The sequence below is a fragment of the Dermochelys coriacea genome, chromosome 5, assembly GCF_009764565.3.
Source record: "Dermochelys coriacea isolate rDerCor1 chromosome 5, rDerCor1.pri.v4, whole genome shotgun sequence".
NCBI classification, from domain to species: domain Eukaryota; kingdom Metazoa; phylum Chordata; order Testudines; family Dermochelyidae; genus Dermochelys; species Dermochelys coriacea.
The window spans coordinates 93,539,443-93,565,038 of NC_050072.1; the positions used below are offsets into that span (position 1 = coordinate 93,539,443).

Below are 25,596 nucleotides of genomic sequence, written 5' to 3' on the forward strand. Positions count from 1 at the left end.
TTCCTTTTAATCACTTTTGACCTTCGTTCCCATTTACCTACCTTCCTTTTGCATTCTCCAGGTGCTTACTCTGTCCAGGGAACTAAAGCTGAGTGACAATCAACAGATGCTGACCTGAAAATTAAAAAGAAACTGTAGCTCAAAGTGTCAATAAGCTGTAACAATGCAGATTAGAGAATTTGAAAATAATTTAAATTAGGGATAATTTAAACAGTAGGGAAGAACAGCAAGATAAAAACAAATATTTTAAAAAAATTAGCTCCCCAACTGTAATTTCTAAGATCATTACTTCCTCAGTTTCTTTTGTCTTATGTAATATGTGTATGTTCTCTGATCAGATCTAGTGTGAGGACTGATTCTGGAAGGTAACAAATACCTTTTGGAGAGATACTGAGAACCCTTGACTCTCATTGCAGTCCCTCTCTTGTGAAAATGCTGAGATCTTTAATAACCAGAAATAGTAAGGACTGTGGGTTTGTATCTCATCAACAAGACATCAGTGCTATCATCACAATGCTTCTTTACAGTGTGTTTGGACATTGGGACAGTCCTGATTTAGAAGGGAAATGGATTCTTGTAAATTGCCAGTACCACTTCCTGCAGCACCTTTGGCTTTCCTTGGAGACCTCCAATAAATATCGTCAGGCCTGACTCTGCCATGGAAGTTCTAACAACATCACAGCCTGATATAACATGGTTACATTACATCCTAAATGAACAAAATGATTTCAGAAATTCAAGATAGAAATCAATGTCTTGCAGTGGATAAACAGATCACCTTCCTTTAAAAATAAGTGGTTACTCTTCAGAGACCCATTCCATGACAATGGCTTTAATAAACACCCTTTAAAATGTTAAAAATAAACATGAGAATGAATTTACTGGCTGCATAAATAGCATTTCTTTGGAGTATTAAAAGGTTTTTCTGAGCCTAACAGCGTAGACCTCAATTAAAGGCAAGTGAAATGTAAATAGGTCAGTCAAGAGATCCATAAAACTGAACGAAGGTATATTACATGCAAGCAGAACAGAAATATCCTGGGGATATTTATGGCTCCACAGATTTATAATTGCAAAATTGAGAGTAAGGGAGTTTCCTGTGCTCATCCAAAGTAGCCTAGAAAATTGCATGTTTTGGTGAATGTTCTTTCTACTGTGAACATTATTTAACAAACACAACACTAATCTGTGCAGATAATTACAGTATAAGGAGTGCTTTTAGTGAAGTATTTTTATTTGATTTTTAGCCAGTTGAGGACATCTGAATAAATCAAATCTGTTTTGTCTACTCATAATGCGCTGTGGGTAGCTTCTTTCAGTTCCTGACCAGCCAAAGAAGAGTCTGCCTTCAAAAAATCTATCCAAAGTGGTACATTGAATGATGGGACAAGAGTTTGGGAATTTATTCAATGCTATGTGAATGCTCATTTAGTGTAGATATGATCCATAAAGCTTTGTCTTGCAACTCACTGTTGAGCATCAGTGCCTTGTATTAAGGTGCTCCCTAGTAACCAGGACAGGCAGCTATTTATGTGTTGGTTGATTGCAAGACTATTTACATAACTTGTGTCTAAAATAGAAATATAGCAGACATTTGCATTCTTAATATTCTCTTGAAATGAATACTTGCAGCTATGGTCCATATGAATCTCTATCTGATGGTACAAAGACAATCAGTGTGTCAGCAGTGACATTACAGTTTTGGCATTCAACCATTTTTGCTTTTCTAAAAGATGCTAATAATGTATTTAGAATGGTATATGACATTGCATAAATTAAAAGGCTTTCTAGTGAGTGGCCTTTGTACTGACAAACGTTTCATTATTTTTTTAATGTATAGTGAATATAAGGCAACTGGTCTGTTAGCAGCTGTAGTGATGGAAAAAATTAATGTAATTCAATTAATAATTGTACCATTCACCAAGACAGAAAAGAGTTTGATTTGAATATTTGCCAAAAATATGTTATTCCATTGGAATGCCTGATATAATAGAGATGGAAAAGAGCTGTTAAAGCCACATAATCTATCCTCCTACTAATATGAGAATATCATTATCTAGTTCTGTGTTTAGGTTAGTTTTAGAGATTAAGTACCAGCGTTTTCTTCCTGCCTTCATCAGCCTCTTTTTTTTCACCTGTAAAATTGTCAGCATAGTTACATTAAGGTTACATGGATGTCTAACTATCAAATTGCTCCTCAGACGTACATATGTCAATGTTTGTGCCCAAATAATTACACACACACATAATTATGACACAAAATTATGACTGCAACTACTTGCCCCCATAATTTGCAGTCATAAAAAGGGAGGCCAGCTTTTGAAAATCTGGTGCTACTGGCAAGATACTGATATGTAGAACCACCAAATATATTTTTCTATATGTGGCTGCTGCGTTTGTTTGTTTGTTTGTTTTACATTAAAGGCAGGTGGGAAGAATCCTGCCCTAACAGGAGGAAAACAAAATGCCTTACTAGGTCTTTTTCATCTCTAATTTCTGTAATTCTGATTATTTATAGTATGACCAAATGGAAATATTACTTCATCTTTTCCTCATATGTTGCACTCTATTACCAAGCAAACAGACTTTCATGTAGCTCTGGGATTCCAGAATAATTTTTCTTTCACCCAGGCACTGACTCCAAGCAACCTTGCAAAAGTACATTTCAAGGTTTTGAGGAAACAGTAAATTGGGTAAGTGTCTGCACCAGCTCCTTAGCTATATATGAAACATGCTGGTGTTTCAGAATTTTGAAATCTATTTTTTATACTAACCACAAATCTGGTCTTTACAAATAAAGGATCTTGTCTGCCCAAAATATTCTACCTTCTGGATCGGATCTTAATAACCCAGAGCCAAAGTCATCAAAGCAGTAACTTCTTTATGTATTTATTTAGACTTTAAACTTATTTAAACTTTTTTAGAAAAGTTTGTAGTACTTTATTTAATCTGATCATTTGAATCTGTTTTCTAATGTGAACAAATTTCTATTAATGATGTATCTGCTGTATGAACAGCAAAATGGTATTTTTATAACTATATTTTGAAAAAGAGAGAACTGGAGAGCTTTTATGAGACTTGTCTTAAAATTAAGTTGTTAGGTAATAAAAAGACACTCTATTCTGCAGACAAAAAGTCTTATTGGCATTTCAGATGGAGAAATTTGTAGAAGAGATGGGGATTGAAGCCCATCTATGGCTACCTTGAATGACAACTCTGGTGAAGTTAATAAAATAAAAGTAACACGGTGAAGTTTAGTACATTCCTAAGGGAAAATATTGTTCGTCAGAAACTCTGTCATCATGGAGGGTGTGGTACCAGAAACCATTGTTTTTCAGGGGATTTTTGGGCGTATGGAGTCAAATCTCTGCCCTTACAGATCAATGCTGTGCAAATGTTATAAGATTTTTATACATTGAGTTTTCCTGTCTCCTGTACTTTTCCTGTGTAGAGGCCAATCTGGCCCTATGTCTGCAAACCATAGGAAGCACTTAAAAAAAATGAGAGGTGGTTGGTCACTTTCTTCATTTGTCTTCAAAGTGGCTTAAGTGTGTTCCAGGTTGTGTTTTCAGCTTGGGAGAGCTAAGCAGAACCAACACATTCCAGATCTGGAATTATTGTTATCATTATTATTATTCAGAGAGTTGTATTGATAAACTGAGCCGGCTAGAAAGGGTGTGGCTGATCAGAATGCTAGATCCTCATTCCTTCTGACTAGCAGTCTAAACCCCAGATTTTGTGGCCAGCTAACCCAAAATCCAGGTCGGTAAAATTAAAAAATACATGGTTCTGATGCCTCAGACTGGAAATGGAAGAGGAGAAATAGACTGTCACCTTGCATTAAAGTCTCTCCTCACTTTGCTTGCCAGTGAAACAGAAGAAAATGTTCTTCTCTTTGGTACCTGAATCTGATTTGTTTATTTTACTGTTTGGCATGGATGGGAGTTAGCTGTCTGCTAGAAAATGCATTGTATTTGTTCGCTGTTCCTTATAATAGAAAGTTACTTTGATTTGTTTTTAGGATAGTAAATGTGAGAGTGACCTCTCAGTGTGGCTGCTTCTTCCTGATGAACTGTGGCTATGCATCTTCTCATTGTTTTCCCATAAAGAGCTTTCTCAGGTTGCCCAAGTCTGCCACCGTTTCCACCAGCTTGTGAGGGATGAGTCCTTTTGTAAGTACTTTAAAATACCTAGCTACTAATGGTCAGTAAGCAGAAAGAAAGGAAGGTCCTCCAAGGTAACTAAGAATGCCAGTATAAAGGAAATCTCTAGTGTAATATCCAAAATATCCTAGGGTCCAGGATATAGGCAATAGCAGCAGGAACAGAGATTTCTGTGTTGAACTACACAGAGGAGTAAATCACTAAAATTGTTTATAAAAATGTCTAAAATAAAATAAAAATGATAATTACCAATCAGTTTGGAAGATGTCTGTTTCCTACAAAGTTGAATTGAAAGAATTGCCTTCAGCATTTGAAAATGTTAGCTGATGGTCATCATGCTACCTTGCGAACAGTATACATTTACAAGTTTAAAGAAAACTGTGAAGGCACTGGAAACTATGAAGCTTTGGAATTATAAATTAAGATCTATAATTGAAAAGAAAATAGTTGATTTAACAATGATTAAATCAAATGCTAAATTAAACAAATTGTTTAAAAAACTTAATAATTTAGAATTGCTTCAAATTGCTTTCTAATGGGGCTGCTGCCTCTCAAGCCTACTGTACTTTGACTTACACTGAATCCTTGCTTTGAAGTGTCATCAAAATGGCATTTCTTCCTGAAAGAGAACAGACTAATTCACTGAATATGTATACTGAAATTAGAGATGGATACTGAACCAAAACCCTGAATTGGAACAACCCAAACAAGTTCTGAACCGGATCTAAACTTTGTGGTCCAAACCCATTGCTAAAGAGAAACAGGTATAAGTGTTCCTAAGAACTCTGGTGCAAATTCTTTTTTAAAATATGAAAGGAAATAAGTGTCAAAGTTTAGGTTGCAAACTGTTTCCTTTCTAGCTCAGCATTTTCAAAGGCCATAACTAATTAAAATATTCACCTTAGGGACGTACATTTTCCATGTTTTGATCTTTGTACAGAGGTAAATATTTTGGCAAGTTTGAGCAAAAAGACATTTGACCTTTCAGTTATGAAAAGGAGAAAAGATGTGTTTGAAATAACTTGTATGTGACTTGTATGTGTTTGAAATAACGCAAAACAGCTGAATCTTACACATCGAGTTTGGCATGTAACTAGCACTTAATGTGTAGTATCGGTTCTGGTATATTAAAAAAACTAGTACTAAAGTGACAAAATGGTGAACATTTGAATATTCTCCCTCATACAAATACCACAGAAATACCATTAAGTTTTAAGGTACAAAATGTTAATTCCTGGAAGCATTTCACATTCTTGTAACACAATTTAAAGGTAAGATCCAACTCTCATTGTCTTTCCATAGACTTCAAGGAAAGCTGGATCAGCCCCTATCATGATGAGATGTTTAGTCCAATGAACTGCTCCAAATCAGCCAGGACCTTACTACTTGGTAGTGAGGTTGGAGGGGAAAAGAAGCAGGCTTAGTTTTCTGGATATACATATTCAATCTTCTAGATAGAATAAGTTGTGCATGGTTTGTGCTGAAGGAGCCTAGTGGTAACATATCTATTTTTGCCAAGGCTTTACCTTTCTCTCTCTGCTGCTCAGCAATGGTAAGGAACAGGTGCAGATGGGTTTCAGCTATTTCCCAAACTAATGTAAATAGGAACTCTGGCCCTTGTTTGTAGAGATGTACTACTTTCCAAGCAATTTTCTTCTCTTTATTGATGTCTGCATGGATGGAGGCCAAAACAAAATTTATCCCATAATGTACATTGGGGAGAGGAGAAGGGAAAAGACCCCTTTTTCCAAGGCAAATATAGTACCCATCTTTAAAAAAAGAAGGAGAATCCAGGGAACTACAGACAGGTCAGTCTCACCTCAGTCCCTTGAAAAATCATGGAGCAGGTCCTCAAGGAATCCATTTTGAAGCACTTGGAGGAGAGGAAGGTGATCAGGAACAGTTAACATGGATTCACCAAGGGCAAGTCATGCCTGACCAACCTAATTGACTTCTATGATGAGATACTGGCTCTGTGAATATGGGGAAAGTGGTGGATGTGATATACCTGGACTTTAGCAAAGCTTTTGGTACAGTCTCCCACAGAATTTTTGCCAGCAAGTTAAAGAAGTACGGATTGGATGAATGGACTGTAAGGTGGATAGAAAGCTGGCTAGATCATCAGGCTCAGCGGGTAGCGATCAACGGCTTGATATCTAGTTGGCAGCCGGTATCAAGTGGAGTGTCCCAGGGGTCCGTCCTGGGGCCTGTTTTGTTCAACATCTTCATTAATGACCTGGATGATGGGATGGATTGTACCCTTAGCAAGTTTGCAGATGACACTAAGCTGTGGGGAGAGGTAGATACACTGGAGGGTAGGGATAGGGTTCAGAGTGACCTAGATAAATTGGAGGATTTGGCCAAAAGAAATCTGATGAGGTTCAACAAGGACAAGTGCGGAGTCCTGCACTTAGGATGAAAGAATCCCATGCACTGCTACAGGCTGGGGACCGACCAGCTAAGTGGCAATTCTTCAGAAAAGGACCTGGGGATTACAGTGGATGGGAAGCTGGATATGAGTTAACAGTGTGCCCTTGTTGCCAAGAAAGCCAACGGCATATTGGGCTGTATTAGTAGGAGCATTGCCAGAAGATCGAGGGAAGTGATTTATTCCCCTTTATTCGACGCTGGTGAGGCCATATCTGGAGTATTGCGTCTAGTTTTGGGGCCCCCACTACAGAAATGATGTGCACAAATTGGAGAGAGTCCAGCAGAGGGCAATGGAAATGATTAGGAGGCTGGGGCACATGACTTACGAGGAGAGGCTGAGGGAACTGAGCTTAATTATTCTGCAGAAGAGAAGAGTGAGGGGGGATTTGATAGCACCCTTCAACTACCTGAAGGGGGTTCCAAAGAGAATGGAGCTAGGCTGTTCTCAGTGGTGGTAGATGACAGAACAAGGAGCAATGGTGTCAAGTTGCAGAGGGGGAGGTCTAGATTGGATATTAGGAGAAACTATTTCACTAGGAGGTTGGTAAAGCACTGGAATGGGTTACCTAGGGAGGTGGTGGAATCTCCATCCTTCGCGGGTTTTAAGGCCTGGCTTGACAAAACCGTGGCTGGGATGATTTAGTTGGGGTTGGTCCTGCTTTGAGCTGAGGGTTGGACTGAATGACTTCCTGAGGTCTCTTCCAATCCTTATCTTCTATGATTCTATGCCCTTACTTGCAATTTGTAGTTAAAGTGTAATGATTTCATTTGTGATGTGTAATTGTGGCCCTATCTGTTTGCACCAGTTATCCCTTTTATTTCAGTAGTTTGTGTGCAGAGTAAACTATATATCACACACAGAAGAGACTTTGACATGCTCTGCTTTGATTTTGGACATTTAAATTCAGCCTTGGCCTGTCAGATGTTCTTAACCACTGTGAAAAAGACAATATCATTCCATAATTCCATTTGGAATTTCTCCAAGCAGAGGGGTAACTATAATGTTACAAGACAAGCTATGATACTTTTTGTCACCATTTTAAAATATATTACTGTTGTATTTTAAAAAACATTTTTAAAATGTTTTGAAAAGTTATAACAAAAAAGAATAAAAAAGTTAAAGATCAAGGCCAAAACCATATTATTATCCCTGATTGTCAGCATTTTTGTAATTGATTTTAATTCTCTGACTTAAAAATGACATGTTTTTAATTTTGGGATTATAATTGCCTTTTATTTGTGCTTTGTCCATGTCTGGGTTATAAATTACCCTGCTTGGAATTTTTCAATAGGGTAAGTACTCAAGAAGTGTTTCCATAAAGGAAAATTCTGTCCTGCTTATCTTTGACAACTTAGTTCCTGCAAGGTGCCCTCTCTATTTCTAAGTTCACCTTGATATGCTGTCCATGTACTTGCTCCAGATACCATCATTATTCCTACATTCGGTGATCCAAGCAAATTGTGGTTGAGTTTATGCTCACACCACAGTGTGAACAAAAATTGGTGAAATGGCATCTATTGTTTCCAAAGAACAGACAGCCTGAGCAAAATGTCATTAATAATGGATATTTGTATACAAGTGGCCTCACTGATTCTGATTACATGATCATACTGAAAACAAGAAGATATTGGTAGTTAAGTACCAATATATTTTGTAAGATTATACTGTGTCTGGGCTAATTGCTACGGCCCTTACTCCATAAATGATATGGCCGAATGAGTGCAGTACCTTTAAAGCCTGTTGAGCTGCACCCGTTTCCTCAGTAGAGAATTTGACCCTGTATGATTGCCGAGTGAAATGAGTTTTTTGTGGCTTTAGGGAAGTTCCTTTGGTTGGGATCTATGAAGGTCCCAGTTTTAACTCCATTGTGAGCCACAAAACTCTCACAGAACCCTGTAGGAGCCTAAATGCACTTGGCACCTAAGTTTTTAGAATTCAATTTTCCCTAGGTGCCTAAGTTCCTGCCTCTAGGCATTCGCATTGCTGCCTCCCTCTAGGCAGCTGGATTACTATCTGTTGCCTAAGTGCCACAAACCAGGGAAAGACAGGTAGTTGACCACCAAAGTCACATGCCCTGGGGGCTTGATCTGGTAGGCTGCCTCTGAGCATGCCTACTGGATTGGGTCTCATTTCAAACTCCAGGAGGAGTAGGAGTATTAGGTCCCTTTCAAAATCGAGAAGGTGATAGTGGTATGCACCTTAAAACGTTTCGTTCTGTGGTTAGTGCACTCACCTGGAATGTGGGAGACCCAGGTTCAATTTCCCTCTCTGCCAGAGGGGGAGAAATGATTTGACCTGGGGTCTCCTATCTCTCAAGAGAGTGCTTTAACTACTGGGCTATGGCATATTCTGATATAGCGCTCCCTCAGTCTTTCCTGTTGAAGCTGTTAACCTGTGGATAAATAATGAATGAGTGGTTGAAACAGGGGGACAGGACAGGGTCTTTTACCTCCCACATGAGGTACAACCACTGAGCTAAAAGTAATCAGGTGGGTAGCACCACCACCTTCTCCAACCATTTTGTGCGGTGGAGTGCCTAATTCAGTCCCATAAAAAACACCTTAAGCACTTGAGCTGCCTGACGCCAAATGGGTTCCCATTTGTGGATCGTTAAGAAGAGGTAGGTGCCTCCCTGCAGCCCAGTCTTAGGGGCCTATCTTTGAAAGAGGGGCAGGGCTTAGTGCGCACACCCATCTCCTCAGCACCTCCCTTTAGGTACAGGCTCCCCGCCTAATGCACTGGCTTTTGTGGATTGCATTCTTAGATGCCTATATCTCCCTGCTCATTGTATAGAGAGCCTATGCACCTGACTTGGCTTTGTGGATCACAGTGTTGTTCCTATGATTTTTTTGGTTCCCTAAAAGTTAAGCACCATGAAGCTCAGCATTGCAATGCCTAAATCCTTTTGTGGATCCCATCCATCATGCTCCTGTTTTTCCATCTGCGTAAAGGGGATAATATGTAAGTATCACTTCCAAAGGTGTTTTGTGCATTAATTAGTTAATCTTTGTAAAGAAGTGCTCCACAGAAATATGATTACATTTCATTCACTGCTGACTAGGGCCTAATTTGAACCAGTGACCTGGATAGCCGTGGAAAATTCTGTATCCTATTATCAGTAGTAGTAGTTCATATCTGGATTTTTATATCCTTTAAACAAAGGAAGTCCAGTCACACTCAGAGTTTCCTTCAGGTAAAATAACTGATCCAGCATATTTTTATCCAAAAGCTAACCATAAAGATAGATACATAGTTAAAACAACAACAACAAAAAGCACTGAATGAACTAAATGCCAGACATTTAACAAAGAAAGAGACTTCTAAAAAAAGAACAAACTCAAGGCTGTGACTGGGGAGGCAAACAAAGCTGTAGGTCACATGCTGTAGACGCCTGTGTCTTGGCTTATGTCACATTCCCACGGTGAACTCCAAGGCAAATACTTACACCTTGAACAAACAAAGGTGGGCCATTAGACGTAGCTGAGTGTTGCGTTTCAGTGATGCTGAATAAATGTTCTAGGAACTAAGTGTATTGTTCTTTTAAAGAAGCAACAGCTGTCATGAATGGTCTTTGCAACTTGATGGAGAAGCTGTGATGTTTATAACTGTTGTGTAGCCATAGGGGCTTGCATTTCTAGATGAAGCCAGCAGTGCTATCTGTAAAATCTTTGAATTGTATTGTAGGATTTAATGTATGAGTAAACTAAACTAACCAACTAGCCATGAATCAGCTTAGTTTCTACTCAGGGTTTTTCTTTGTGTGTGTGTTTTATCTTATCTCTGCTGTGCATATGGTGTATAGCATCAGGAACTAAACTCTAGAAAGGAAAGTTGGAAAACATATTAGGAAGATTTTTCAACTCCACATGGCAAATACAAGTTCAGCTCTCGTCCCCTAATGCCCCTACTCTACTTGCGCTACATTGATGACATCTTCATCATCTGGACCCACGGAAAAGAAGCCTTTGAGGAATTCCACCATGATTTCAACAATTTCCATCCCACCATCAACCTCAGCCTGGACCAGTCCACACAAGAGATCCACTTCCTGGACACTACAGTGCTAATAAGCGATGGTCACATAAACACCATCCTATACTGGAAACCTACTGACCGCTATTCTTACCTACATGCCTCCAGCTTTCATTCAGACCACACCACACAATCCATTGTCTACAGCCAAGCTCTACATTACAACCACATTTGCTCCAACCCCTCAGACAAAGACAAACACCTACAAGATCTCTATCAAGCATTCTTACAACTACAATACCCACCTGCTGAAGTGAAGAAACAGATTGACAGAGCCAGAAGAGTACCCAGAAGTCACCTACTACAGGACAGGCCCAATAAAGAAAATAACAGAATGCCACTAGCCATCACCGTCAGCCCCCAACTAAAACCTCTCCAACGCATCATCAAGGATCTACAACCTATCCTGAAGGACGACCCATCACTCTCACAGATCTTGGGAGACAGGCCAGTCCTTGCTTACAGAAAGCCCCCCAAGCTGAAGCAAATACTCACCAGCAACCACACAACACACAACAAAACCACTAACCCAGGAACCTATCCTTGCAACAAAGCCCATTGCCAACTCTGTCCACATATCTATTCAGGGGACACCATCATAGGGCCTAATCACACCAGCCACACTATCAGAGGCTCGTTCACCTACACATCTACCAATGTGATATATGCCATCATGTGCCAGCAATGCCCCTCTGCCATGTACATTGGTCAAACTGGACAGTCTCTACATAAAAGAATAAATGGACACAAATCAGACGTTAAGGATTATAACATTCAAAAGCCAGTTGGAGAACACTTCAATCTCTTTGGTCACTCGATTACAGACCTAAAAGTTGCAATTCTTCAACATAAAGCTTCAAAAACAGACTCCAATGAGAGATTGCTGAATTGGAATTAATTTGCAAACTGGATACAATTAACTTAGGCTTGAATAGAGACTGGGAGTGGATGGGTCATTACACAAAGTAAAACTATTTCCCCATGTTTATTTCCACCCTCCACTGTTCCTCAGACATTCTTGTCAACTGCTGGAAATGGCTCACCTTGATTATCACTACAAAAGGTTTCCTCCCCTCCCCCCGCTCTCCTGCTAGTAATAGCTCACCTTACCTGATCTCTCGTTACAGTGTGTATGGTAACACCCATTGTTTCATGTTCTCTGTGTATATAAATCTCCGCACTGTATTTTCTACTGAATGCATCCGATGAAGTGAGCTGTAGCTCACGAAAGCTTATGCTTAAATAAATTTGTTAGTCTCTACGGTGCCACAAGTATTCCTTTTCTTTTTACAACTGAGAAAGTGTTTTAGAGGATTTACCGTATATTTCCATACTCCCATGTATTTCAGTTATACTCTAGCATGTGGTTTTACAAATATTAAAGCAGTGTAGGCCTTTATCAGTCTGTTTTGGGGACTTCAGCAAGAGTAATTAGGTTGTTTTTCCGAGGCTAAAGCATTTTCTTTTTGAGGCCTAGTCTACACTTGTCTTAACTATATGAGCTTAGAAAATGATATAGTATCATGGTAGAACCCCCCACTGTAGATTCAATTATACCTGCATAAAGATGCTTATTTCTATACATTTACAGAAATAAACTCTATGGCTATAAACACCTTTACACTGGTGTAACTGCATTCTCACAAGGGGATTGTACCACTTTATTGGTTTCTAAACCAACACAGTTATAGCAGAACAAAAACTGTACATAGACCAGCCCTAAGAGAATTGTTTGTAAGTGTTCACAAGTGCCAAGTTGATATTGATAGAACAGTTTTACAGTAACATGGGAGGTGGCCTTCTTCAGTACCCCCATCCCAGTCGGGGGTGGGGGGAAGGGCATACTGTGGATCAGAGGAGTAGTACAGTGCTATGGAGATTCTGTGCCGCTTCACAGCCTAATGAAGTCATTTAATGCTAAGCTCAAACGACTATGTGTAGCTTTCTATGGACTTCACAATTCATGGGCTGACTCAGTATCCCTTTGGCAGCAAGAGTGGGAAGCATCTCTTCAGCCAATTTTTCTTCCCAACCCTACAGCTTAGGTTCCTGCAAGTTGTAAATCCTGCCCTGCTCTTAGCTTCAATTCTCAGTGCCATCTTCATATTTTTATCTGTAATAGTCCTCTTGGATATCACTCTGTGGAGTACTTGTTCTGCCAATATGGTGTGTAGTTTGGATTATGTTTGAGTGTACACAGGTTAGTTTTGGTTTATTTAAGCAACTTTACTGAGGATGCTGCTTGGAGCACCTGAATTTAATATACTGTTGACTGAATATTTAAAATAGCAGATTCATTTAGTGTGCTTATATCTTTTCCCTTAGATTTTTTTTAGATGAAAAGTGACTGGATACAAAGCTTTGAAAACTTTGTTTATTTTTTATAAAGAGCTTCACATGAGCTCTTAGGGTATTTCTACCCTGCAATTAAAAACCTGCGGACGGTCCTGCGAGTTTGGAGGGTCCAAGAGTTTGGGCTGTAGCTTGAACCTGAAAGTCTGCATCACAATTAAACAGCCTCTTAGCCTGAGCCCCAAGAGCCAGCTTGCACAGGCTAACCGCAGGTGTCTAATTGCAGTGTGCACATACTGAGGCTGGATGGGTCACTACAAAAAGTAATCTTCCCTCTGTTGATACTCACCCCTTCTTGTCAACTGTTGAGAATAGGCCACTTCCAGCTTAATTGAATTGGCCTCATTAGCACTGACCCCCCACTTGGTAAGGCAACTCCCATCTTTTCATGTGCTGTAATGTATATACTGCTTACTGTATTTTTCCATGCATCTGATGAAGTGGATTTTAGCCCACAAAAGCTTATGCCCAAATAAATTTGTTAGCCTCTAAGGTGCCACAAGGACTCCTTGTTGTTTATACTGAGGCTAAAATTTCACGGGGAATAAATCTTTATCTGTGAGTTAGAAATGTCTGAAAATAAATAGTTAAGTAATAATAATACTTACAAATCCTCTGATTACATTAAAACAGTTGCATATTTCCTTGACTTAGCGGACTGGTAAGTGAATCTTTCAGTTAGCATTGATGTATCATGATTTGCATTTACTTAGGATTAATATTATCTTTCACCATGAACATTTCATTTGTATAATATTTGTATCCTCTTTACTTGTATTGGAGCACTCAGGGCCAAATATGCTGACCTCCACCAGCTTCCAAGGAAAGCAATAGGTGCTGAGAGAGATCAGACCCTATATTCACAAGTATGACTCAAATGGACAGGCTAGAGAAGCTACTGTATATGTCAAAGGGCATTTATATTAGTGCAGTTTTGAATGAGGTACATCATGTATCGCAAAGCATGAAAGGGAGTAAATCAATCTAACGATCCTATGAAGGCTCTTCTGATACTTAACATAGAATCCCATTTGGACTTTCATTTCTTGTTTTAACAACCACCGTTTAATTTAAAAAAGGTGAAAGATTTTAGTTCAGTGTTGTGTTGCTGTCATCTCAGTCAGACTCTATAGATTAGAGGAGTTTGATAGTTAAATGATGGCTTTTGGCACACAGAGAAAGATCCTGAGCTATTTCACTGAAAGCAACTTGGCATTCCTGGTCTGAAATGGAAGGTTCTTGACCCTTTGTGAACTAACTCTTGAAGTGTATGTTCTAAATTGTTTATTGGGGTTGTGATTGTTATTTATACAGCACCAGAGATGTGCACCATACCTAATAGACAAGTAAGGGATAGTGGGGAAGACCCTGCTAGGATATATTTTCAGTCTAATTGGAATCATGTATTAAGCAAAGCGTTTTCAGGGAATGAATGTGGACAGCTGCATTTATGCACATCAGTAGTTCAGTTAGAATTATCATAAGTTATTTCAACATTCAAGCATACATTAAAATATATTATGTCAAATCTGGAGGTCTCTGCATTTGATCTGTTTAGGCAACTGAGTTATGTCAGAGTTTGGATTGAGTACAAACTAAATAAGGACTCCAGGATTTGGCCCTAAATATATTCCTATCAAGTTTAGAAACTTTCTGTATTCTTGCACTGCTGTTGCTGTGCTCACAAAATTGTTTAAGTGCATAGTAGAAGCTCTACATTTTGTAAACAGTCTGTTCTTCCTACCCGCATCATTAAATAATGACACAGTTGAGGATTTGTGACATCGCAAGTGTTTCTAATGTGATGTCACAAACACTGAGTTATAACTACTAAAAGAAAAAGGCTAACTATTAAGGACAGCTATTTACATCTCTATTTCTGTGTAATCAATAACGATGGAAAAAGTACAATAGATGCCCATTTTTGGCTTGCTCCCATGAAATACTGAGCACCCTCAGCTCCTGTTGACTTCAGAATCTAATGAGGTTTTGTGAAATTCTTAATAAACCTGAGCTGTGGTTATTTAAGTGCACAACAACTAGAAAAATCATTGGAAACTATATCAATGAATCTTAATGCCAAAGGGTTAAATCAGTAAGACTTTGCTTGTCATATATCAAATGACTGTTTAAAAAAAAAAAAGTCCAGACTGCCAGCATTTCTGTCATAAAAACCCCGCCTACTACTAAAGAAAAGAAAAAGAAAGGGACATACCTGCTGCCCATAGACAGCTCAAAAGAAATCTCATTAGTAATACAGGTAGGATTTAAGAATACTTTTGTATAAAAATCATAAGGAAAAATAGACCTGTGTTCATGAACCCTAAAGGATTATGTAGGGACAAAGAGATGAAAAAAACACCTGATTCAGTAATGTAATCCAACTGTTATGCTGTATCCCATTTCTTTGGATTCTATAGCAGAATGTCATTCAGCTTTGACTAGCGAGCCAGTCTTACCAGCTAAAGCCACTGTCTGCAAAAGATTTAAATAACTATGTTCTTTACTTAAAGTTGTATCTTCTCTTATCCCTTACAAAAAGAAAAAAAAGGCTTTATCTTGATCCCTTGTGTCCAGTTCCCTCTGGATCCTGTGGTGCACTTTGAGTCAAGTCATATGTAATCAGTCAGACTATAATGTATTGATCATCTCAGCATACAGAACATGTCAAAGGGGTCATGGGTTTGAGATCTCTTTTATTTTAGAAGTGCTAAACAGTGCTTATATATCTGTGGACAGTTGAGGTTAAAGTAGCCAATTAGATTAGGATTTGAAATGTCTGTTTACAGCAGAGAACTTCTCACTGTTGAGGTGACAGCCAAAATAACAGATTTTTAAAGTTGGTGAAAAGGGAAAGGAATTGCAGTGACCTATATTGTTCTCTTGCCACACCCACTGCTGTGTGGCTAGGGCTGTATAAAAGTTTACTCAGCAGCTCAGTTCCATTGTTGCGTTGCTATGGGCATTGCTATGTAATGGTGTATCAAACACAAATAACGGCTAAACCTTGAGGCCCATTCTTGGAAATAAGTCTCAGTTATTTAAAGAGTCTTGAACCTCTGTAAGTTTAATTCTTCTGACAGTGGAAGTCAAATTACTCTTCATTGTAATAAAGGAATTTCATTTTAAGATGCCTTACCGGTAGTGGTGGTGATTTTATTTCATGTTTAGAATGCTAAAATCAGCTCAGGTTCTCTAAGGTTTGCTTTCTATTCAGATGTTCCCTTGGCCAAGTGACATGCACAGATCACAAATCAATCACTCAAATCTTACATATCCTGAAGGAATCAGTTTGAGCAGCATCCTGAAACACAAAGAAGAGATCAAGGAAAAAGAAAAGGTCTCAGCAGGAAGGAAAGAAATAAAGTGAAACCATGGGAGACAGGATTTTTTTAAGACAAGTATTAAAAGCTTTTTAGCAAGGAAAGGCCCTGCTCAGATAAAATTCTTTGATACTATCAAGGCCGTGTTCAGGAAAGAAGTTGGAATCTATTTGAACAAGGCTACAGGTATAATCTGAGAAAAAAATACATTTAAAATCATTAGTTTATTATTGGGATTTTAATACACTCTTTTGTATTAGTCCAGATAAACTGTGTCTTGTTGAACAGGTTCAAGCAGTGCAGAACTAATTAGCTGACATCAAAGACATTGCTTTGGTAGTGGGTAAAGATGACATGAGCTACCTGAACATTATGATCTAATTCTGGGAACTAAACAGGGCATGACTGAGGGTGAACTGTTCTTTACGCAAAGCCTGACATATCCGAGAGGAAATTGCTAGTTTACCTTAAGCTTTAGCTGGACTTACTTTTATCATAGTGTTCTTAAAAACTTTACAACAATAACAATAGCAAATATAGCTATGTTTTTATGCATAAAGTTTTCTCTACAAAGAAGTTTGTCCTCCTGTCAACCAAAAGGGTCTAATTCTTCTCTTACTTACACTGTTGCAAATTAGGGGTAACTCTACTGAATAAAAGGAGTTATAATGATGTAAAATGGGTGTGAGGTCAGATTAAGCCACAAATTGTTAAATCATTGACGTTCCGACTAGTTTTACATTAAATGCTTACATTATGCAAGATACTAAATGCTCTCAACACTTATTGATTTCCCTGGCAGCACAATCTCAAAGTGAGTCCCTGGGTGATTATGTGCACCATTTCTGTGAATAAGTACAATTTAGATGTCCCCCCTTCCTACAAAATAGAGATGGTATAATATATATGTACCCAACACAAGAGAAAAAGTCCTGATACTCTGGTAAATTGACAAAAAGCAGTCATGATTCTGTTTACTATATTATATGCAGTGGTGTTGTAGCCATGTTGGTCCCAGGGTATTATAGAGACTAGGTGGGTGATATTAAAAAAAGTTGGTCCAATAAAATATATTACTTCGCCCACCTTCTTTCTCTCTTTCAGAAGTTCTCAAACTGTAGTCCGTGGTCCGTGAGCTCCATTCAGGTGGTCCGCAGATACTTCCCTCTAAGATGCGCACCTGGGCAGCTGCACACAAGAGAATGAAGGGCTACCCACCTAATTAGTAGAACTGCGCAGGCTTGGCTCCACTAATTAAGTGCCTGGACCCTGGAAAAGACGCATGTAAAGTGAGGTGATGGCCTTGCGGGGGGAATAGGAGGTAGGTGGGAGGGGGCAGTGGGGTGAAAAGAGGTGACTTTCCCCAGCTCCAGGGCTGTGGCTGCCAAGGAGAGACCCCACTCCTTCCTACCCCAGCTTGTGGGCTGCCGCGGCAGGGGAGAGACCCCCACTCCTTCCCAGCCCCAGCTCGGGCGCTACCACAGTGGGGGAGAGAGGGCACATCCATCAAATTAGAAAGATAAGACTACTGATATTAAAATATGAGTTGTGTGCTTTTATTTGTAGAACAAAAATGTTAATTATTAAGGTTTTTTTATATAGTGCGTTTATCCAGAGCACTTTACAATAGTTATCTAATGGTACAAACAACATCTGGAAAGATCATTAAGTGGTCCGCTGAGACCCTCAGCAATTTTCAGGTGGTCAGCGAAAAAAAAGTTTGAGAACCGCTGCTCTATACTGTGTTATATGCAGTGTAGTTGTAGCCATGTCAGTCCCAGAATATTAGAGAGACAGGGTGGGTGAGGTAATATCTTTTATTATACCAACTTCTGTTAGTGAGAGAGACATGCTTTTGAGTCACACAGAGCTCTTTAGGTCTGGGAAAGATATTCCAAAAAAATCTCAGCTCAATACAATATGGAACAGATTGTTTAGCATAAGTAGCTAGCACATATTTTTAAAATCTGGTTGGCATATTGGAAAGTTTTGCCCATTCTCCACCCCCATCTACCTAGACAAGGGAGGGGGGCAGGAAGTATTGAAAGCACAATCCCTGTTCTCCTTATTAGTCTGCAGCAGGGGACCAAGGAAAGGTTTCTTAATCCTTCTTACACTGCAGTATAGCAACACAGGATAGCTCACCACTCTGCGTCATCCACAAATGTTATCCGCAGTTATTTTATATTTATTTCCAGATTGTTGATGAAAGTGTTGAATAGCATCACGCCTAGTACTGACCCCTTCAGAACGCACTAGAAACCTCCCCATTGGATGATGAGTCCCCACTGACAACTAGTTTTTGAGATCTGTCACTTAGCCAATTCTTTATCCAGTGAATGTGTGCTCTATTGATACTGTATAGTACTGTTTTTTAAATCAGAATGCCATGTGGTACTAACTCAAAAGTCTTACAAAAGTCTACTACATCTATGCACTTACCTTTATCAACCAAACTTATACTCTAATCAAAGAAGGAAGTCAAGACCTGTTTTCCATATTGACTGGTATTAATTATATTCCTTTCCCTTAATTCTTTCATTATTCTGCATAGGATTGATGTCATCGTAACCTGTCTTATTTGCTTGGGTCATCCCACTTGCCCTTTTTGAAAATTAGCACTTTTCTAGTCTTCTGGACTTTCCCTGGTATTCCAAGATGTTTTTTAAAATTTAAATCAGTGGGCCAGAGATCTCCTTAGCCAGCTGTTATAGGACTGTTGGATACAAGTTATTCAGTCCTGCTGATTTAAAAATGTTTATTTCTACTAGATATTGTCTAACATACTTCTCCATTACAAATGGTTTGGAAAGTATTTTGTAATCCTCATATGATATTGGTAAATTAACCTTTTATTTTTCCAAATACAAAATAGAAATATTTATTGAACACATCTCTTTTCTGAATCATCATAATAGTTTTACCATCTCCATCTAGAAATGGGCCTATCCCATTGCTAGAATTTCTCATGACACGGGGGCCCATTCATGGTTCACTACACTGTGTCAGCAACTCCTATCTCCTGTCTGACCTGTCAAACTCACTACACCTAACATGTTGCTGTCATAGTATTTTTTTATGAAGAGTTTCTTATAAAGTATCAAATGGAAGCTGGGAAAACTTGGGTCATTAATATCATTGTGAAACCTATATATTAAAACTACTTGAGGAATTATGGATACTTACACATGTTTTAAAATCTGTAGCCAAACAAAGAGAGAAACAGGTTTTCAAGACAGGAAGGAAGGTAGTTATCTCCCTGCCTCTCATGTAAATTAAGTATTGGGAAAGCAACACAACGAAAGATGCATTGGCATGCAAGTCAACAGGAAAAGCCAGGTTGACTGAAGAATGTGAAATCAGCATGGAAAGACAACAGAGATTAAAGCTACAGGGGGTTGGCTTGTCTCTTGGGGGACAAAACAATGAGTTTTGGGGAAATATAAGGTGAAGCAAAAAGATGTTTTGTTATCCATCACTGAGGGAACAAAGAGGTCAGTGCCTTTTGTATCCATGAATGGTGGATCTCCAACCATGTGGGTTGGTAATGTTGAGAGGTGGCTTTAGGTGAGAAAATGCCTTAGACAAGGATTGCAGCCTATTAAGTTTTAGTCACTAGAAAGCATATTATACTTCTGTTTTATTTGTAACTATTTTCTGTTTCTGTTGTCTTTACTTAGTATCACTTAAACCTGTTCATTGTAATAAACTTATTCTTGGTTTTACTATAAGTTCATCTCATTGCTGTTATATTACAATGGGACTCCTTGCCTGCGCTAACATGCTAGTGTGTACACTCTCTCTTTGGAGATAGTGGACTTGGTAATTTCTGTGAGTGTCCAGAACTGCAGAACACTCTTCTGGGTGGTTTGGGAACTGGTTTGCACCAAGAAAAGCAGAGTAAGGGCTGGCAGAGTCTAAGGAGTTTGTTTGGCTGACTAATAAAGTGGCGTGGCAGGGAGTTGTCACTCAGTTTGGCACCAGCAAATCTCGCTTTTGCTAAGGCAGAGGGTAACAAGGTGACTTGCAGTTCTCGATACCCTGAGAAAGTATCACATGTCCCTAACGTTTAACTTGGGTGCATCCAAGTTAAACTTCTTAATGTCCTTAGTGCTGTTAGCCATAGATTTTTCTCTGTTGTCTTTGGCTTCCCTTGGCAACTTTCTGCACCTCATAACTTTCAATGTATATCAGTTGCTATTTATATCTTCCTTTTTCCGTTTGTTATATATTACTTTTTTATTTCTAATTGCTGCCTTTGCCACTGAATCAGGATGGGCTTTTAGTCAAAGTGGCCTCTTTCTTGACTGAGGAATTGTGGCTTTCTGGCCATCTGATAAACTCTTCTTAAATAACTCTAAATTTGTATTCACATTGTCCTGTCTGTCTAAATCTTTCCTCCCAATCAATTTTGCTCACAATTTTTCTCAGTTTTGGGAAATTAGTCCTTTTGAAACATAAACTATGTATGACTGGTTGGGCATGTCTTCTGTTTGCACAGGTCATGATTACTTGTCCCAAGGCAACAACAAATATCTAGTGCAGTCATTAATTCATGTTTATCTGTCATAATGAGGTCCAAAATAGTTACCTCATGTCAAGTGCACTCCTTCTGCTTTAGAAAATTATCTATAAATTTTAGAACATCTAATGAGGATTTACTGGTAGCTGCATGAGTCCTCCATCACACATCTCCCAAATTGAAGTCTCCGATAACAACACAATTTTTTCCCACATATTTACAGATAAGTGCTTAAAGAGTAACTCATCCTTTGGCTTGATGCGATGGTCTGTAACATGACAGTTTTCCCTCTTAGGCTATGAGGCCTATTGAAAAGCCTGCTGAGTACACACTGGGGTGTGTAGCTATATGGCAGTGGTGAAAAAGCACGGAAAAGCTTCAACGGCTCTTTGCTGCTGGAGCTTTTCCCTGGCTTGAGGAAAGTCTTGGGTGGAGGGCGGGTGGGTGGTGTGGAGGAGAAAAGCTCCAGTAGTTGGGAGCTGGTGGAGCTTGTCCTGGCTGCCTCCCCAGCTGCCAGAACTTTTCCCTGCAGTAGGGCAGGGCTCCATCAGTGAGCAGCTGGCAGAGCCTTTCTCTGCTGCCTTCCACCAGCTGGACCATTCCCTTGCTGGAGAAGTCTTTTTGTGCAGAGGATACTACACTGCTAAGCACTGTAGACTGGAGGCATGGTTTGAGTGAGTGTCGAGAGCGGAGCGTATATTCTCGCATAGACACCCACACCCTGCAGGGCATGATTCACCAGCAACACAGCTATTTATATCTGTGTTGTGGGTGCCACTGGGATATGTACTCTGCACGCGACCATTAGTCGATTACATCAGATCCTCTGAGAGGATGAGGATGATGAGAATTCTTTATATCTAGCACAGATTTTAAGAAGTTCTGGATAAGTTTTGCAGTATCTGCTGCTGTCACTAGCACGGGGTGCTTAGAAATCGTTAGATTTTTAACTAGAGTTGGGGGAAAAAAGCCTGGAAAACTGGAATAGATTAAAGCAATATAGGTATGTTAATTCAAATAAGAAAATGGATAGCCATGGCAGAGTAATTGAAAGTTACAGCTCATGCAGTTGTGGTCTAATAATCACACAGCTCATAGCTAGTGAGCTGCACTAATTACTGGCTATATCTTGCAAGGTGCTGAGTGCCCTTAGCACCCCAGATAAGATGCTCAGTACCTTGCAGAATCAGCCCTTCTATACCAAATCCAGGAAAATTAGGGTGGAAACCTGGTACGACCAGGATTTCGTATTTAGGAGTAGATCAGTTTACAGTTGCTGTAGAACCTGCCCTACGTCTACTGAGTATAATGAAGCCAGTGACATCAACGAAACTATGCCAGTTTATATCAACTGAGAATCTGTGCCTCAGGCTTTACTCAGGCAAAACTATCAATGACTTCAGGATTTGGGCCTATTTCTCTGCATTTTAAAAGCCAATTATGCCATTTTAAAAACGAAACAAAAGGCTCCAGGCTAGCAATGATTATTCTTTGACTTCATACCGACCTGAAAGTGTTGGCTATGTCAATATCACGGTTATGACTAGTATTTACTAATGCTCTCACAAAATAAATCTCTGAAAGTTATAGTAATATTTAAATGCTTTTATAGAAAATACACACAAGGGAAAAACATGTTGACACCTCCACAGTAAGCTTTTCCAGGAATATTTCAAAACAATCCATGTTAAATGTCAGTGCATTGTTTTCAGATTTTTTTTCTTCACTAGAAAATATTCAGGAAGCATATATGATGGAATCTCTTTTATTTGAAAGAGCACTGGCTTTGTAATCACTTGATATAAAAATACATTTTGCATTTTCAGTTCATACCATGGCTTTTTGAAAGCTGACCTTTCATGATGGATACATTAGTGAAAACATTATGCAAACATACCCTGAAATTCAATTATCCAAATGAGATCAATCACTAATTTATATTCTACCATGTTAATCAAAACAATAGACAATGAAAATGGGCTTGTATTTTGTCTTTGATCATTTTGGTAATCTGGCTCTCTTTTTCCAGGGAGGGAGATTCAGATTATAGATTGCCATTGCTTGAATGATGAGTGGCTGATCCAGCTGGGACTACACCATCCCCAGTGTTTCACTCTTTACCATTGCCATGATGAAACACAGAGCATTACTCATAAGGGATTAAAGAAGTTCTTTCAGCACTGCAGAGACTCTCTTAAGGTAATATCAGCCTGTGTTTAGAATACAGCTTTACTTTCTCAGCCATTTAGTATGAAGCAATACTAATATATTTCAGATTTCTAAACATGTCCACAGATTTCTAAACATGTGCTCTGTCACATGCACAAAAACTATAAAAGTAGCATTCCAGTAAAGAAGTATTTCATTCAACTGTCTTTCAGAGTAGCAGCCGTGTTAGTCTGTATTCGCAAAAAATAAAAGGAGTACTTGTGGCACCTTCGAGACTAACAAATTTATTTGAGCATAAGCTTTCGTGAGCTACAGCTCACTTCATCGGATGCATTCGGTGGAAAATATAGCTTTACCGGTAAAAGTTTTAAGTGTAGACCTGGCCTCAGGCCAGGTCTACACTTAAAACTTTTACCGGTAAAGCTATATTTTCCACCGAATGCATCCGATGAAGTGAGCTGTAGCTCACGGAAGCTTATGCTCAAATAAATTTGTTAGTGTCGAAGGTGCCACAAGTAATCCTTTTATTTTTTATTCAACTATCTGCTTTTCTTACCAACTTTTCACAGTATTTTAAAAATGTCATGCTTATCATGATGACCAGTAGCGTGTCATTGATTCCCTGTGCTTCCCCATCTGTCTGTTGTATCAGTCATTTCTCATCTTATTCTTCATTTGTAAGATCTCTCACCAAAGGCTCTTCAGCAAAGAAAGCAGTCAAGGGATAAGAGGGAAGGTCCTCTCATGGATAAGTAACTGGTTAAAAGTCAGGAAACAAAGGGTAGGAATAAAAAGTCAGTTTTCACAGTGCACAAGGATCTGTACTGGAACCAGTTCTGTTCAACATATTCATTAAATGCTCTGGAAAAAGGGATGAACAGTGAGGTGGCTAAATTTGCAGCTGACACAAAATTATTCAGATATGTAACTATTTACAGTCAATTTTGGACTTAATTAAGGGATCTCACAAAACTGGGAGACTGGGTTACAAAATGGCAGATGAAAGTAGTGCACATTGGAAAACATAATCCCAACTATACATACAAAATGATCGGGTCTAAGTTAGATGTTACCACTCAAGAAAGAGATTGGAGTCATCATGGACAGTTCTGTGAAAACATCCACTCAATGTGCTGCAGCAGTTAAATAAACTAACAATGTTAAAAATCATTAGTAAAGGGTTAGATAATAAGTATGGATACAGTTTTGTCATGGTAAAATTAGGCAAAATTTATGGAACAGTCATGGTAAAAATGTACAAAATCTGGGTATGGTCACGACAACAAAATATGTAACAATTTAATAATAAAATATTACAGTGTAACGTTTACACAAAAACAAACAACATTAATGCAATAGTTTTCATTTCCTTGTCAAAGTAAACTGTTTCAAAATTATATATGCATAATGTGCAATAATTTTTCAAACAAAAATAATGAAAAACTACAAAAATAACTGATTATTTTTAGTAAAGTCCCTTTTGCTAAAATGGTAGAGTGACCAGAGTGAAATCCCTGCAAGCTGCATGGACACTTTTCAGAGACACCATAATAGAGGCCCAACTTAAATGTATACCCCAAATTAAAAAACACAGTAAAAGAACTAAAAAAGAGCCACCATGGCTTAACAACCATGTAAAAAAGCAGTGAGAGATAAAAAGGCATCTTTTAAAGAGTGGAAGTCAAATCCTAGTGAGGTAAATAGAAAAGAGCATAAACACTGCCAAATTAAGTGTAAAAATGTAATAAGGCCAAAAAGCCAAAGCGAAAAGCCAAAAAGGAGTTTGAAGAACAGCTAGCCAAAAACTCAAAAGATAATAACAAAATATTTTTTAAGTACATAAGAAGCTTGAAGCCTGCTAAATAACCAGTGGGGCCCCTGGACGATCGAGATACAAAGGAGCACTTAAAGACGATAAAGTCATTGCGGAGAAACTAAATGAATTCTTTGCTTCAGTCTTCACGGTTGAGGATGTTAGGGAGATTCCCAAACCTGAGCCATCTTTTGTAGGTGACAAATCTGAGGAATTGTCACAGATTGAAGCAACAAATTCTAGAGGAAGTTTTGGAATTTAATTGAGAAACTTAACAGTAACAAGTCACCGGGACCAGATGGCATTCACCCAAGAATTCTGAAAGAACTCAAATGTGTAATTGCGGAACTATTAACTATGGTTTGTAATCTGTCCACATAAATCAGCTTCTGTACCCAATGACTGGATGATAGCTAATGTCACGCCAATATTTAAGAAGGGCTCTAGTGGTGATCCCAGCAATTACAGACCAGTAAGTCTAACATCAGTACTGGGCAAATTAGTTGAAACAATAGTAAAGAATAAAATTGTCAGACACATAGAAGAACATAAATTGTTGGGCAAAAGTCAACATGGTTTCTGTAAAGGGAAATCATGTTTTACTAATGGATTAGAGTTCTTTGAAGGGGTCAACAAACATGTGGGCAAGGGGGATCCAGTGGACATAGTGTACTTAGATTTGCAGGTTTCAGAGTAGCAGCCGTGTTAGTCTGTATTCGCAAAAAGAAAAGGAGTACTTGTGGCACCTTAGAGACTAACAAATTTATTAGAGCATAAGCTTTCGTGAGCTA

At 38.8% G+C, this 25,596-nt stretch overlaps 1 protein-coding gene across 1 annotated transcript in view; it reads left to right on the top strand.

Moving 5' to 3' along the window:
- LOC119856195 overlaps positions 1-25,596 on the top strand; it is a 118,999-nt gene that overhangs the window by 25,460 nt on the left and 67,943 nt on the right. The window contains exons 6-8 of the mRNA XM_038403426.2: positions 2,632-2,693; positions 4,022-4,172; positions 22,853-23,022. Coding sequence (XP_038259354.1) covers positions 2,632-2,693; positions 4,022-4,172; positions 22,853-23,022 — 383 coding nt within the window. The remainder of the gene's footprint in view (positions 1-2,631; positions 2,694-4,021; positions 4,173-22,852; positions 23,023-25,596) is intronic.